The sequence below is a fragment of the Trichoderma aggressivum genome (assembly GCF_033847375.1).
Source record: "Trichoderma aggressivum f. europaeum strain CBS 100526 chromosome Unknown scaffold_088, whole genome shotgun sequence".
Classification (NCBI taxonomy): Eukaryota; Fungi; Ascomycota; class Sordariomycetes; order Hypocreales; family Hypocreaceae; genus Trichoderma; species Trichoderma aggressivum.
This window is the reverse complement of record NW_026946454.1, coordinates 26614-41772: the sequence shown is the minus strand read 5'-3', so window position 1 is coordinate 41772 and position 15159 is coordinate 26614. Positions and strand designations below refer to the sequence as shown.

General features: G+C 52.8%; 5 protein-coding genes across 5 annotated transcripts; 3 read left to right on the top strand and 2 right to left on the bottom strand.

Annotated features, from left to right (window-relative positions):
• Positions 1–1222: 1222 nt before the first annotated feature.
• Triagg1_10828 (uncharacterized protein) lies at positions 1223–2170 on the top strand (the record flags this gene model as incomplete). Its single annotated transcript, XM_062894943.1, has 1 exon — positions 1223–2170. The coding sequence occupies one exon, from the start codon at positions 1223–1225 to the stop codon at positions 2168–2170; it is 948 nt and encodes a 315-aa protein (XP_062750219.1).
• A 1591-nt stretch (positions 2171–3761) lies between these two features.
• On the bottom strand, positions 3762–5213 carry Triagg1_10827 (uncharacterized protein; the record flags this gene model as incomplete). The annotated part of the gene is made up of 2 exons (XM_062894942.1): positions 3762–4880; positions 4947–5213. The coding sequence occupies 2 exons, from the start codon at positions 5211–5213 to the stop codon at positions 3762–3764; spliced, it is 1386 nt and encodes a 461-aa protein (XP_062750218.1).
• A 909-nt stretch (positions 5214–6122) lies between these two features.
• Positions 6123–7991, top strand: Triagg1_10826 (uncharacterized protein; the record flags this gene model as incomplete). The annotated part of the gene is made up of 1 exon (XM_062894940.1): positions 6123–7991. One exon carries the CDS (start codon positions 6123–6125, stop codon positions 7989–7991), a length of 1869 nt encoding a protein of 622 aa, XP_062750217.1.
• Positions 7992–8859: 868 nt separating this feature from the next.
• Positions 8860–11037, bottom strand: Triagg1_10825 (uncharacterized protein; the record flags this gene model as incomplete). Its single annotated transcript, XM_062894939.1, has 1 exon — positions 8860–11037. One exon carries the CDS (start codon positions 11035–11037, stop codon positions 8860–8862), a length of 2178 nt encoding a protein of 725 aa, XP_062750216.1.
• Positions 11038–12926: 1889 nt separating this feature from the next.
• Triagg1_10824 (uncharacterized protein) lies at positions 12927–15149 on the top strand (the record flags this gene model as incomplete). Its single annotated transcript, XM_062894938.1, has 1 exon — positions 12927–15149. One exon carries the CDS (start codon positions 12927–12929, stop codon positions 15147–15149), a length of 2223 nt encoding a protein of 740 aa, XP_062750215.1.
• Positions 15150–15159: the final 10 nt, after the last annotated feature.

The following is a 15159-nucleotide window of genomic DNA, read 5'->3' as shown; positions in this document are numbered from 1 at the left end:
AGGATAGAAGGGGGGCGGAGAAAAAAAAAAAAGGAACATTTGGAACAGGATTGGAACCAAGAAAGAAGCCAAGCACAGAAGCACAACACAGCCAGTGCCACAAGAGCCACCGAAGACGCCAGGACTTCCTTGTTCCGTGGATGTTACTGTAGAACCGCTAGAACCACTAGGACGCTTAGCACAAACCACTGACAGCACGCCGCAACCCAAAAGCAGCAGCAGCAGCAGCAGCAGCCCCAGCAAGCAAGCATTTGAGCCCCTCCGATCCCCCGATACTGCACTCCGTAGGCCTCGCTGATTTAGCTCGCAGCCACCGCGGCCAGGCTCCACCCGCCTGTGCATCTGTGTGCCTTCTATCCCCCGCCACCCAGGCGCTGAGATGCCTATGAGCAGTGACTGGAACTTACAAAAGACTTCAGTCGTGCTGTTTCCCGCCACCCTGCATTCGGATGCCTCGCCTCCAGTCTGCTTGAATCTCTGCACGCCACAAAAGACGATCCGTCCTCACCGCCGTCGTTCCTTGCTTGCTGACTACTACATACCTTGAGCCGCCGTTTGGTCTGGTTCTGCTCTAATCCGTCCATCCGTCATCCCTCCCGTCATTCTCATTCATATCCATCCATATCCTCCTCTGCTCGACGCCCCCCCCGGCCTTTCGGACTCGTCTCGGTTTCTGCTCGTCTTCGCCCTACTCGTCGCTCTTCTCGCTGTCCGAAACCACATACCGACAGTTATTTCTAATTCTCTGCCTTGGTTGTGATCCAACTCGACTCGACTTGACTTGACCTGCTCCTCACCGAGCCAGTGGATCCCCAAGGATTACGTGACCCTTCTTAGAGTTGGCCTGGCTTTTGGCTTTGGCTTTGGCTTTGGCTTTGGCTTTCCCATCATCACCGAGTCTGCATTCTTACGAGTACGAGTACTCCTTCTTCTCCGTCTCCTCCCGACTCGGCATTGTCCTGCGGCACAGCTTCCAGGCCGCTCATTCACTGTCGTTTGCGTCGCTTCCGGATGATCAAGGACGATACCCGTCGACTGACTTGATCGGTCCATTTCGCATCAACCCGCACAGCGACACTCTGTCATTCACCCTGCATCCCAACATTATAATTGCTTGTGCTTTCCCAGAGTTCTTTTGGTAAGGGCCTGTCAAGAGCGCTCTTACCAGAAGCCCCAGGGAACGCACATTGCAATTCGGCACGCTGGTGCGATATCGCATAGAATGGTCAATCCAAGGATACGGCAGCCAGTTGGAGCCCTACTCACAATTCCCAAGCAGCAGCCACGGCCCTTGTCTGCTTTCGAAGATTTCAATGAATCATTATATACATCTTACACGCCCTACTCACGCCCAACCAGCTTCACCTCTTCGTCTGAAGTTTCATCTCCTCGATACACCATGACGGGTCACCCACCGACCCTCAACGAGATTCTTCTCGATACCGCCCCTCCGCCCTGGACCCTGAGCGCCTTCATGGCCTACCTCTCCCAAAACCACTGCATGGAGACGCTCGAGTTCACCCTTGACGCTCAGCGCTATGCCTCCGTCTACGAACAGTCCTTTCCTGACGCCACCTCCGCGGATGACGGCAGGGAGAGGGTTTGCGCATGGTGGGAGAAGCTGATGCAGGTCTACATAGTCCCCTGCGCCCCTCGCGAAGTAAACATTCCTGCTCAGGTTCGAGATCGCCTCCTTCGCGTGCCCTATGGCCCCAACCCCCCTCACCCGTCCGAACTGGCCGAAGCTGGACGCATCATATACGAACTCATGAACGACTCCGTCTTGGTTCCTTTCCTGCAGTCCGTCGCTACCCCCGCAACAGACCTGCATCCCGATTTTCATTTCGGATCGCCCAAAGCATCTTCTGATCGCACAACGCCCTCCAGTGGCGCGGATGTCGACCCCTTGTCAGCCGATAGTGAAGGCAATTCGCCGTCCGTCACGGAACCCATGACACCCCCTACCACGCCGCCTACCTCAGAGTGGACTTTTAGTGCCACGCATGGGGGCTTTCACCGTGCCGTGGCAGCGCACAATAAAGGCTGGAAAAAGGTTGGCGCAAAGCTGGGCTTCAATCGCAAAAGCTCGAACCGGAGAACGACACCGACATCTTCGGGACCCGAATCTGGAGAGTCGAGCTACAATCCCAGCAGCCATTCATCGTTTTGAAAGAGTGCCAGCGTATGCCAAGGGGGCTGATTTGCAGCCACCTGTCGCTTGCCATCTCTTACGCGAGACACTACCGAGTAGTCCGATACCATCAATCTGCATCCGGACATGGGACTTCCCCGCGATTACTCGGCCACCACAACGGCGCTATACTGGAATCTGCTTGCGGGGTACAATGCGGCCATGCAGCAGCTCTTATCAAGCTCTCTGGTCGTAGTCGCCGTCAATAATTCCATGAGCCGCTCTCTATGCCCTTTTTAGCCCTGGCAAGGGTATGGCGCCTCTCGGGTCGTCCATCCATACACACCGAGGCCATTGGCCCTCTCCGATCATCGACTGCCATCTATGTCGAACGATGATCAGATTTCAACGTCTTCGTTGAGTGACTCCAGTACATCGGCAGTCATCGCTCAAATTTTCAAAGCAAGCCTCAGTGTGGCCGCTCAGTTCCAATCTGATGCGTCCTAATACCCTTCATCACTAGGCCAAGTCAATCGGCTATTGCCTGAGTTGACTTTTGCAGCTGGATGCTCTACATTTCTAAAGCATGGAAGATCCGCTCGTTTCATTTTACCCCCCTCCTATTGACGGGGATTGTACACCACATCTTCGAATTCGAGACTGCACTGTGAGAGTTTTCGAAACTCCCCCTTGCCGGTCTCCATCTTAATAGATGACCCTCATGCAAGCGTGCTATTCAATTTACGAAATCATGGGAACCACGGCCTTTTCACAAGTGGAACGGAGTTTTTATCAGGGGTCTGGCGGACACACATATACATTGTATTATTGGCGTTTTCATTTCTTTTGTTTCTTTCTGGTCAAATGGATTTCTCAAGGCGTGCGCGCATGGATGATACATGATGCTTCTTTTTTATTGGTCTTTTTTTTTAAAATTCACCATCAACTGGACCCTGCGGCAAATGAACATCAATCTAATGTTTATTGTCAGTAAATAGAGATAGGCCGATGAATAGATGCCTGGACGGGAAATATCTCGCCAGGATGTCAAACGTGGATTGAACTGACCTCTTTCTTTTCCCCTGTGAATTACTGCTGTATACTGTACGTGCTGCCCGGGGCCATGCCGGGAACAAAAGACAGGACAGCATGGGAAGTAGTTGCGCTGGGCATGTAATGGATAATGTCTTCGTGTTTCTATCCTGTTATCACAATGGAGACGTTACAACTACTACCTAGTAGCTACCTATTCTATACATGTTTTGTCCCATTCTAATGACATTTCCAATCCCGAAATATATACTATAGCGTCTATTTCATTCCCTTTCTCTCTTTTTGCCTTCCCAGAACAGCGCCCAGTGTTTCCCTAAAGCGCGGGCTATATCAGTAATTAATTTCGCTGTACTTTTTCTCATGGTTGAACCCCAAAGCGTCAAGATGCAGATATCAGATCCGGCACGCACTATAGCACTTAAATATTACCAAAGCATTTGGTACTTCTTACGTAGCCAAGGAAAAAATCCCTTGTCCATTTCAATCATAGGATTGCATCATCAACAACCCAGTGCCGCTTCCGATCCTCGTCTGCCGCCGGCAGCATCGGAAGCCCTTATTGCGTACAGGTCCCCCTTCAAGGGTGAAACGCGCCATTCCTCGGCTGAGGCGATGTTTGGTAGCGACCAGTTTGCGTTGGCACCTCGTTAAGGGGCAGCAGAGGCGTGCTACTCCGGGACTGCGTCATCATTCGCGCGCTCCGATCGGCCTTGTTGCTTTCGCTAGTCCTGTCGTAGAGGTACAGGCCGAGGAAGGTGAGGGCAATGCCCACGGCTTGCACGGAAGTTGTCGGGCTTCTGAACCAAATGATGGCCATGACGATGACGAACACGCGCTTGATGAGACTTGCGACGGAATAGGTAACGGGGGAAACCATGGACAACAGTATAAAGGCGATGATGTTTTGTCCAAAGTGGAACGTGCCGTTGAAAATAAACTCCAAGGTGAGACGGCCATGGTCCATGGCATTAGGCCTGTTGCTTAGGTCTACCGAGCCGTCGTGGAGGAAATCTTTAATCAGGGTGATGCCCTCTGTCCAGAACCAAATTGGTAAAGTCAGGGCAAAGGCCATGCCGGATGAGTAGCACAGCAAGTTGAGCTTGTCGAGCTTCTTGCTTGGGACTCCCATGCCGTCGGCCTCGACTTTTGCAGCCTCGTTGAACAGCTTCTTGGAGAAGATGTTCTGCGTTACAAAGATGAGCGTCGCCAGGAGCGCCTCCAAGACGCCAAGCAACTGGCCGCCGTAGTTTGATTCACTAGAGCAAGCCAGCATAACCCCGATAGTCAGGGGAATCAAGGAGAGGTAGGTCGTTGTCGGGTATCGAATGTTGTATATCAGTCGGTATGCAAGCACAGTGAAGAGCGGCGAGAGGCCCTTTATGGTGTGGACAAGCGAAACGGGGATTTTAGCCGTGGCGGTCGAGCTGAGCAGATGGCCGCCAATCTGGAAGAAGGCGAGGGGCAGCGTTGTCCTGATGACCTCTCGGCTGGGTTCGCGGATGGGATGTCGTAACGCAGAGATTTTGGTGCGCAGGACGGGGAAGATGCTGGCCAGCCAGGAGAGGAAGATGCAGAGCGAAGACACAAAGGCAAACTGGATCAACGTCAAGGTTGCCGGCATGTCAAAGGCGTTGAGGATGGACTTTGACGACGTGTTGGTCAGGGCAGATGAGGTGTACCACATGACGCAAAGAACCTACAATGGAGGAATTAACTTGCCCGGTCTTCCGGATTATCATATAAAAGACAGGATGTGACATACAACAAGCTTTGGAGACACGGGAGCCCGTAGCGCATCGGCGATCTCGTGGGCATTTTGGCTCATGCTGCCGTTCCTTGCGCGAATCGTTCGAAATGCATCGCCGAGACTCTTTTGGCGGCTGTGCGAACGTCCCGAGGACGACCATGCATTTGCCGCGGGATAGCCATTGCTATGGCCGTTACCATTGCCGTTCGCGGAACCAAGATCGTTCAAGCCATTGCTCCCCAGTGGTGATGGTGATGCCGTGAGGCTTGGGAATTTCTCCATTGCGCAGCGGGCGCAACAACAATGTTTCTACGCGATTCGCGAATTCGAGGATTCGATATATCTTCGTATGTAATATTTGAAGGCGATTGTCGAGTACACAAGTCTCCGAGTGCGCAGCGCCGTGTGATGACGACGACTGGCAAATAATTCGGAGCAAACGTCAACGTAGAGGCGGTGCTAGTAGGTTATGCCGCGATATCAATTGACATTTGGAGCAGTGGACTGAAACGAGAGACTAGGTGTGAAAAGTGAGCCATCCATTACCACGGCAGAGCCATGCGAGTGAACAACCTCCAGTGAAGAAGATAAGAAGAGAAATGTCGCTATAAAATCATGAGGAGGGGGAGAAAATACGAGGTCAGACAAAAGATAGAGGGTCACTCCCGCGGTGGAAAGGGGATCGTCAGCGCGGCTTCAGGTCACTCAGAAGTCTTTGCCGCTGGAAAGGAGTGGCCGGCTTAGCGAATCTGCGCTGGACTAATTTTCCCAGTACCTGGAGCTATTACCCGATCTTCAGCCGACAGCCGCGCGCCCCCACTGGCCTTTCGCGCGCTGGTCTTGGCAAAACACGATCGGGTTTGGGTGCTTTTTCTTTTTCTTTTCTGGGTGGAAAAGCTGCTGCCGCCGAGTAGGGGCTCTCACTGCTTCACCAACAACTTCATCGCCCTCCTCGCGAATTACCGGCTTGCTTCACCCAGCCAAAGCCGCGAGTCCGGCTGCTTTGGATTGATTAGCCACGCCCTCGCTTTTCTCCGAGATTCTGCCAGCTCGCCGCGGCATGGGAAGAGATCCAAAGCGATACGTTGTTGCTGTCACTGGTCTTTACGCCGTCTTCCAGCTCCTCACCCAGACGGCCAATCCATCCGCCTTCTCCAAGCCCAGCAGCCTCTCGCCGGCCTCAGCTTCACCATGGCGGCCCCAAAGATGACCAAGAACCAGATGCGGAGGGCGAAGAAGAAGGAACAGAAGAAGGCCAAGGCAGATGTTAGTCTCGCCAATTCCGCCGCCATCACGCGTCGCACAATGCTTACGTTGATACAGACCGAACCAACCGAACAATCTGATGAGCCGACCGCCGAGAAGAGAGACGAATCGCCACAGGCGACTGATGATTCCGATGCCAAGGGTGCGGCTGACATGGCCAAACCATCCGCTCCTGCGAGTGAACCGATCCGAGATGACCTGCTAGACGATGATCCTGCATTTGCCGCGTACAGAGACATATTCAACAAATTCGGTCTCTCATTTGCGGAAGACCAGATTGCCAAGGAAGCCAACGCTGGCAACCAGGGCGACGTATTCTTCGGTGACAATGATGATATTCCTGACGAGGAAGATGAGAACCCTCAACCAAAGTTGTCAAAGAAGAAGCGAAAGCAGATGAATAAGCTCTCGGTTGCGCAGCTGAAGGCTCTTGTCAACATACCAGAGGTGGTTGAATGGCAGGATGTCTCGTCGTCGGATCCACGACTCTTGGTACAAATCAAGGCACAGCGAAACGTCGTTCCCGTACCGTCTCATTGGGCGATGAAGAGGGAATATCTATCTTCAAAGAGGGGCATTGAGAAATCAGCATTCCGGCTGCCAAAGTTCATCGCCGAAACGGGCATCGCAGAGATGCGCGACGCAGTGCTGGAGAAACAAGCAGAGCAGACGCTGAAACAGAAGCAGCGAGAGCGTGTTCAGCCAAAGATGGGCAAACTGGACATTGATTACCAGAAGCTTTACGATGCCTTTTTCCGCTTCCAGACAAAGCCAGAGCTGACGCGATTCGGCGAGGTCTATTACGAAGGCAAGGAAAGCGAGGTGGACTATCAGCATTTCCGCCCTGGAGATTTGAGCGATGCTACGAAGGAAGCGCTCGGCATGCCACCTGGAGCGCCTCCTCCATGGCTCATCAACCAACAGAGATTCGGCACTCCGCCTAGTTACCCGACCTTGAGAATACCTGGTTTGAACGCGCCTCCACCTGCTGGGGGATCCTGGGGCTTCCATCCCGGCGGCTGGGGTAAGCCACCGGTAGATGAATTCAACCGTCCATTGTACGGCGGTGACGTTTTCGGTCTCACCGCGCAAAACGGCGCTTCAGGCCAGGCACAGGTAACGCAGCCTCAAGCACCTAACGGGGATGCCGTGGAACGCACGCTGTGGGGAGAACTGCAGCCTCGCGAGGAGGAGTCTGAAGAAGAGGAAGAAGAGGATGAAGAGGAAGAGTCGGAGGACGAGGATGTCCCCGGCGGCACCGAGACTCCCAGCGGGCTCGAGACCCCAGGGGGATACACCAGCACAGTCCATCCGGACTACTCACAGCAAGGAGTCGAAACGTCCATTGCCGGTGAAATGGACCTACGCAAAGAACGACGCGGGTTTGATACCGAAGAGTCCTCCGCTCCCCGCTCCGCCTACACCGTTGTGCCTGAGCGGCAGGTTCGCGCCGAGGGCTTCTTTGGTAGCGATCGCGCATATGATATCAACGCCGCCCAGCGCTCCGCTGCGTCTGGCATACCCGTGCTAGGCGCAGACGACGACACTCGGAAACGAAAGAAGCCCGGCGATGTAGACGTGGCAATCGATGTGGACTCGCTCAACCAGCAGGGCGGCCTCAGCAAAGATGACTTACGGAGTAAATATGAGGCCAGTCACAAGGAAGAGGGTATAGGCGCAAGATGGGCGTATGATGACGATTTGAGCGAAATGATTGAAGAAGAGAGGAGAAAGCGGCAACGTATGGAGAATGACCAGAGCGAGAGGAAGCGGGAGGGCAAGTATAAGTTTTAATACCACAGAGAATGACCACCGTGGCTCGTCCTCTGCCACGGACTCGTACTTGAGAAGTTGGTTGATTAGATCAGGGAATAAGGGATAAGGGTTGACGGCAGCGAATGACACATCACATGTATTAAACTCCATAAAAAGCAAACAAAATGGGCTCATGGATTTACCGGGAAATATCGTTGACTGCAAGAACTTCATGTATAGTAAAATCTAATGCTTCTTTGATACCATTCAACCATTTTACACCCGCCTCATACCTCACTGGGGCCAACATTTTGGTTAGGAGTACATGTATCATCTTCGTATCTGTATCGGCAAGCTTTTAACGTAATCATCCCGGCATTGTCTTCCATTACTCACATCGGCTCCGTTAATCAAAGCCGCAATTGACGCCTGTGCTCCCAACAGACGCCCAGAGCTCAAGTGACTCGGAAGCACTGCTCTCTTCGTCTCCGCTTGGTGTATTTGTGTTTATAGTAGCATCCCAAATCAGGCGTTTAGGCAAGACTCGACAGGATGCTGACCACAACTGGCTACCTACTTAGGCAGCTGGTCGTATGAGTATGCGAGGTTTTTATATTAAATTCAACTTGACCATGTGCAGACACTGTTGCTGCTCATGTCAGGGCTCCGAGACTCTTTGGGGTCGTTGGAGGATCTCCATTGAGGAATCCGGCTTATGTTGCATGTCTACTTGTGCTTCTTTTTTGCCCTAGGTTGGTCTACCGGCGCAGCACGCATTACAATGCCAAATATCCTTCTTTTCAACTGACATGACTGCTTCTTGTTCTACGCAGTCTGAGTGGTATAGTCTCTGAGGACAGGCCTATATGAAGATGTTACAATTAGTACGTCTTCTACAAACATATGTCTATACCAAGAACGAGATGGGTGCGAACAGTACCTTATTGGAGCAGATCAGCATTCTTGGACCCAGGACTGGCAGCTGACAGATAGTACAGCCGTTTGCTCCTTTGCGGATTTGGGTGGCTCTGGGAGACTGTTTTGAATCTACATCTTCAGCTTTGGCATCGCCATTATCTTCTTCAGCTTGGGCATTGCCACTCTCATCACCAGCAACTTGTTGCAGCCTCTCTCTTGCGTTATTGATGTGGGTAAAGGCTTCTCGGATGATATTGTCATCCAACATATCGCGAACTCGGAGCAAGCTAGCGTGCTTGCCAAACTCTAGCACACGTTGGTCAGCGGCAGCAAGCCAAGACGCCTTTTCTCGAACAAAGCCCAGCCAGGCTCGGGGAAAGTAAGCGGCAGATGTGAGGCTTTGGCGAAGAATGTATCCGTCCCACTCCCATATGTACTCCTTTTCTGCAGGAGTCACGTCGGAGAAATCACTTGTGCTCTCTCGGTGCTTTTGGATCAGCCATGTGTTGTCCAGCGGCCTCTTTGGCACTTCTTGGCCTGGGACTAATCGAGCTCTGCTAATGGGGTCAAACAGAGGGTATTTAATGTTGGGCACCAGGATCTTATCGTTTCTAGGAGCCCCGGGACGCCGCTGTGCCGGCCTTGGCTGCTGTGTAGCTGACGGCGATTGGGAGGGTAGCCTGTCATAGATCCTTTTGTCGCCCGAAAAGGTAAATATATCATCCACTGTATCCGGTCCAAGTCGAGAGGAAACCCATGATTGGTCGCCAACCAGATATGTTTCAAGGTTGAATGGCTTGACGGGTGGCTTTATCTGATACTGCTTCAAGGGAGAAGATATGGGCTCGCAGCGACTGGTGACTCGAAACTGCGGTCCTTGACTCGTCGTCTCGAGCACATAGCTGTACGCAGGGTGGAAGGTTTGCAAGTGGACTTGCAGTTGTTGCATTGTCTGGTGGTAGGCTCCGCAGGTCACACAGCGGTAATAGTCTAGGCAAACCGGTTGATCAGAAGGTAGAAGATAGCTAACACGGCCTTCATTTGTTGCGATGTGATTAGCCCGTGCACGGCGTTTTCTTTCCCTCCCCTGAGCTTGGTCGCTCAAGACTTTCAGGTTGTACACCTTATTCTTTTCGCGAGTTCTCAACGACCTTGAAGGGGTTTGTGCACCGTCGAAACCGTCTAGGCCGTCATCGTCGAGTTCAATAGAGGACTCATCTACGTGGTGACCATTGATGCTATGGATCCCCCCATTCATGGATGGGGCAAACAAGTCGTCCACAAAGGGGTCGGCATCAGGGTCCACGGCGTTGATACAGGGCATCGAGCCTTTCTCCAGCCGCTTCAAGGCTTTGAAGCCAGCCGACCAGCGTAGATCAATATCCATGACATAATCGGTGTGAACTGGGGGCTCATGTGTTGCATATCCTGCAGACAAGGATAAGGGGCTCTTGAGCCTGCCAAAAATCTGGTCAAACCGGCTTGACAGAACCCATGCTTTGCCGGGGACTGAGGCGAGGCTGGTTGAGGGCGGAGGAATGCCGAAATCGCTCGAGTCTAGCGGCGGCCAATGTCCGTCATGGGCAGCCTCCAGCTCGACAACAATATCGTAGGAGTCTGCCAGGTCAAATGTGGCATCATCCGCTCGATTGATGAGGATACTTTCCTGGGGGATGTAGAATGGTTTGGGAAGGGCAATGCGAGCGACTCGATGAGGGCCCACGGGGTTTTTGAACGTTGTCAAGTCACATACTTGACTCTGGCAGTGAACAACTCGGGGATAGCCGGAACTCAGTTCAGAGATGGTGATCCTGCAGCTAGCTTTGGTGGGGATTACCTCGCGAGGGGGAGCGTGGGCGTGATGAGATCTGACCTTTTTGGAATCCTTGTGGGCAATCTTGAGAACCTCGACACGTAAAGCAGATCTCGAATCCGAAGCGTGCGGAGAAGCAATGAGATGGTCGACATCCAGGGAGTCGGGCGATGAGATGCGTCGCCTCTTGAGTGGCGGGCCCCCATCGTTATCAATGTGATGCGATCCTTTGTGGATTGGTGAAGATACTATGTTGCCCATAGCTGCAGAGTCCTTCAAGGCTCTGGCGCCTTTGATCCAGTTGCGATGAAGAAAGGGGGCTCGACGCTGCTGACACCTGGTTTTCACCGTCATGGCGGGATGAAACCAATCATGAGAGAAGAGGTGGTCTACGAGACGGCGGGTGAGCCAAAACCAAGACAGGTCAGACAAAACAAACAGAAATGGCCGGAGAAAGGAGGCGGGTTCTCGGCTCTAGAGCATTGTTGAGCCTTGGGCGCCTCGTTGCCGCAGGCCGTTTCCAGGAGATGAAAAGTGAAGGGTGAGAGAATGGTGAAAGGTGAAAGGTGAAATAGAAAGAGAGTGGCAGGAATGAGCAAAGCCCGGATATCAGCCGCCTCTCCGTACGCACCGGCCAGCAAATGGCGAGACGACAAAGAAACCAATCGGGCGACTCTTCGCCAACGACAAGAGCGAAACCGTGACGGGTGCAAGTGTCGAGAATGCGAAAGCGACTCAGGCGGCGCGACGGGGCTGCTAGAAGGAAGCAGACGCGTGTAGATGAGACCAAGGCAAACGGGGAGCCGGTTTGTATCACGGCCCCAGAAAAGCCTAGCGCCAGCGGACCTCAGTGTAAGCCCACGCTTAAATTGGCGGTCATGGTACCTACGAGTACTCCGAGCCAGGCACATTAGCGCTATGGGGAGCACGGCCGTGTCTCGCTGAGGTACTTTGGGCTGAGCAACGGCTATAAGCATAGTACGCCTGTAAGTGCGTTATGCATGTAGCCAACACGACGATTTGTCCGATGACTACTAAGGTACGGAGTAGGTACGAGTACATGTATCTAGGGAGATGGCTAAAGGGAGGCAAAGGGAGGCAAAGGGAGGACAGTGAAAGGGGTCCACCGCGCAGTTATAATCCCGAGAGTTTTACTAGGCCTTTGTCTTTTAGAGACCCTTGGAAATGTGTTGGTTGCATGGCAATTGCTAGTACATGTAGCCAGTACCCTGTATCTCGGAGAAGGCGGTTGAGGATAGATGTACTCCGTATAAGTTCCAGAGTATCGGCGTTTTTAGCTGGCTAAATCTCGAAAGGGCAGCAAGTAGCAACAGGAAACACGCACAGTGGGAATAGAGGGTGAATGCCTTTGCCTCTGGGTAGTATCTTTCGAGCAGCCTCTGAAGCATCATCCGAGCTCATTATCCCATAATGCTACCCGATCCTGACATCTCTGCCCACCTTTATTTACTTGCACTTCTCCGGACAGATAAACCACCAACAACATGCGGAGTCTCTTCCCTGCAAGCATGGCGCATGGCGCTAACGCAAGGTCCGAATGTGCCATCAACTTTAGCAGCTGTAGTGCTACCTTGCAAAACACTCACAACTCTCCGTATGTACAAGTAGTCTGTACCTTGGTTCGTAGCAGGGGAAAGTGGAAGCCCTCCCGAGGGTACGGACAAGTACCAGCGCTGTAGCTGCTGCAGGCGAGATACTGTTAGCGGCAGCAGCCTTGAATTCCATGTACCCTAGCATGAGTAGAGCAGGGATCCATCGTTAATAACCCACCCTCACGCGCATTAGGCAAAGAATAAAAGGCCAGTGCCTAGTAGAGACCTCTGTTAACCTCCTTCATCGCTCAAGTCCAGTTCCTCCATGGGATTTGGTGGGTTTCAATTCAATACCGCCGATATTGCAGTAACGACAAACAGCCTTTGGCTTCAGGTACTGAGTACCTACACGGTACCTATCACATGGTAACGCTTGTGCCGCATAGGTAACTTCCATGCAAGGATGCTGGGCCCCGCCAAACCTTGGTCTTGCAACGCTTTTAAAGCTGCCGTATCCTGAGCAAACCGCCGCTTCTACATAGAACTCAGGTCATCAACAACCAACAAAGTCATACAGCAAAGTCACAAGGTGTCACCCCATATATCGTTTGATGCTCCAGGACACCACCGCGCTCAACGTATATTTCCTCACCGATTTTCCACCACCGGCGCTGTGAAATAGGTGGTACAATGCCGCTGACACGCAGCGCCGGCCGGAGCACTCTGGCCCAAAACAGCAATCAGAGCATCCGGCGGAACCCAAGTCGTCAGTCCACGACTCGCTCTTCTCATGCTGGCACTCGTTCCAATGCTCATCTACCCTCAACACCCCGTGGGAGAGGGCGACGCGTCTTCGACAGCCCTCCTGAGTCTGATTCAGACGAACCCCATTCAGACGCTTCCAAATCTAGGTCGACATCTGACCAAGCTCCCGAGTCGCCTAGTCGCCGTAGGAGGAGCACCAGGATAGCGGCCGGGCATGGCACCCGGGCAGGCAACAGAGTGAAACGAACTCCACGCTTGGTAAGAGCCTCCCAGAACTTTTCATCTACAAGCAGAGGGGACAAGCCAAAGAGCAAAGGGCGCCCTGGTACTGCCTCCAATTCACCCAGCAAGCGGCGGCAAGCGGCGACGCAGAGCAAAGATGAGGATGAGGCGCCGCCGGTTGGAGGTCCAGATTGGACGGACCCTCGGATTCCCTACCAGTTCTGGGTTGATGTGTTTGCGTATGCACGCGACAATGGCGGCGCAGACCCGCCAAGCGCACACTGGTTCATCCAAGTCGCTACCAGCTGTAAGGCATTGTCCGAGCCAGCTCTGACGGCAATTTATCGCTGCCCGACCATAAGGCATGCTTCCAAGGCTAGGCGGCTGGCTGCGTTGCTTGAACGCTGTCCTACAGAGACACTGTTCAACTACCGGAGAAAAATAGAATTCCTACACATCGATATCCATGTTGTGCCTCAGGGTATCATCTCTCAGCTTGTCCGCCCCCTGACCCGCCTGAGGGAACTCATCTTTTATACCCCCCTAGACCAGCCACCCTACAGGTTGCTCGATTCACATATTAGATGGAACTATTCAGAGGACATCTTTCTTGCCCTTACATCGCCATCTGACGACTCGTTCGCGGAACACCCGGCCCCTACGAGTCTCAAAAGCTGGGAGTGGAGTGGGAGACTACTTGGCGGCTATGTTGCAAATTTCAACGACATTGTTCAAATCCACCAAGCGCCATCATTCGCTCATATTACGCGGCTGAGCTTTACGAATTTCCAGGTACCATCGCTGAGAGGGCTACAGCAGAGGGCCGAGAATGATGGAGACGATCTGCAAACCACCCTTGAAGACAACGCGGCCATCGATGCCATGGCGGATGCCATTGCGCAGCTCAGTTATCTCAAGCACCTTGTTTTCGAGTCTTCTACTGTCATGACAGACCGGCTGCTTCCCCTCCTGCCCAGAGACCTCCACCACTTGGAACTTATCAACTGCTGGGAAATCAAATCTGAAGACCTTGCCGCATTTCTCCTCACCCATGGCAATAGCCTTCGTGCCCTGACTTTGCTGCACAACCAGTCTTTGAATCTTGCCTTCTTGACAATTCTGAAAGAGGCCTGTCCTAATTTGCGAGAGTTGCGCATGAATATGTCCTATTTTCGACATCATGATTCGTTGAATGATGCAGATCCAATGTATGATTCCGCCCTTCTACCACACCAGGTGCCCACATGGCCCGCCAGTATCCGCCTAATCGACATTGAACATATCCGGAATTGGTTTGTCGATACTGCGAAAATGTTCATTCAGTCGCTCGTTGATAACGGCAGAAATCTACCGAACCTACGCCATCTCGTCATCAAAACTATGCTTGACATCCCATGGCAGGCTCGCGCAACTCTTAGGTCCGAAATAAGACCCATGGTTGAACGTGTATTCCTCCGGAAAGTTGAGCCTCCGCGGGATAACATGGCTATCCAGCAAAAAGATGGCACTCACGAACATCCTAGGTCGCGCAAAAGGAAGCGAACTCCGTCATCGACCTCTCCATTGCGCAGGAGTGGCCGGATTGAAGCACATGCCAATGACTCACCCCGCCGCCCCAGAAGAGACACCATGTTGCAGCGAGGCCAGCCCGGGAAGGGAATGTACAGAGTGCCTGACACTGACGAGGATGAGAGTGACATATCAGACGAGTCTGACAGTGCGGTATCCGATGTTCGGCATAGCCCAACTGCTGATGAGCCCGCGATCCAGGGCCTCTGCAATACCGTCAATATTGTATTTGACAATCAGAAAGTGAGGGAGTTGCAATACAGTATGGAAGATTTCCTTGCTGATGACGACGAGTCTTCGGGCGAGGAGTGGGATGGAGACGATGACCAATTCGACGACAATACCATTGCATTTTAGAGATACCAAT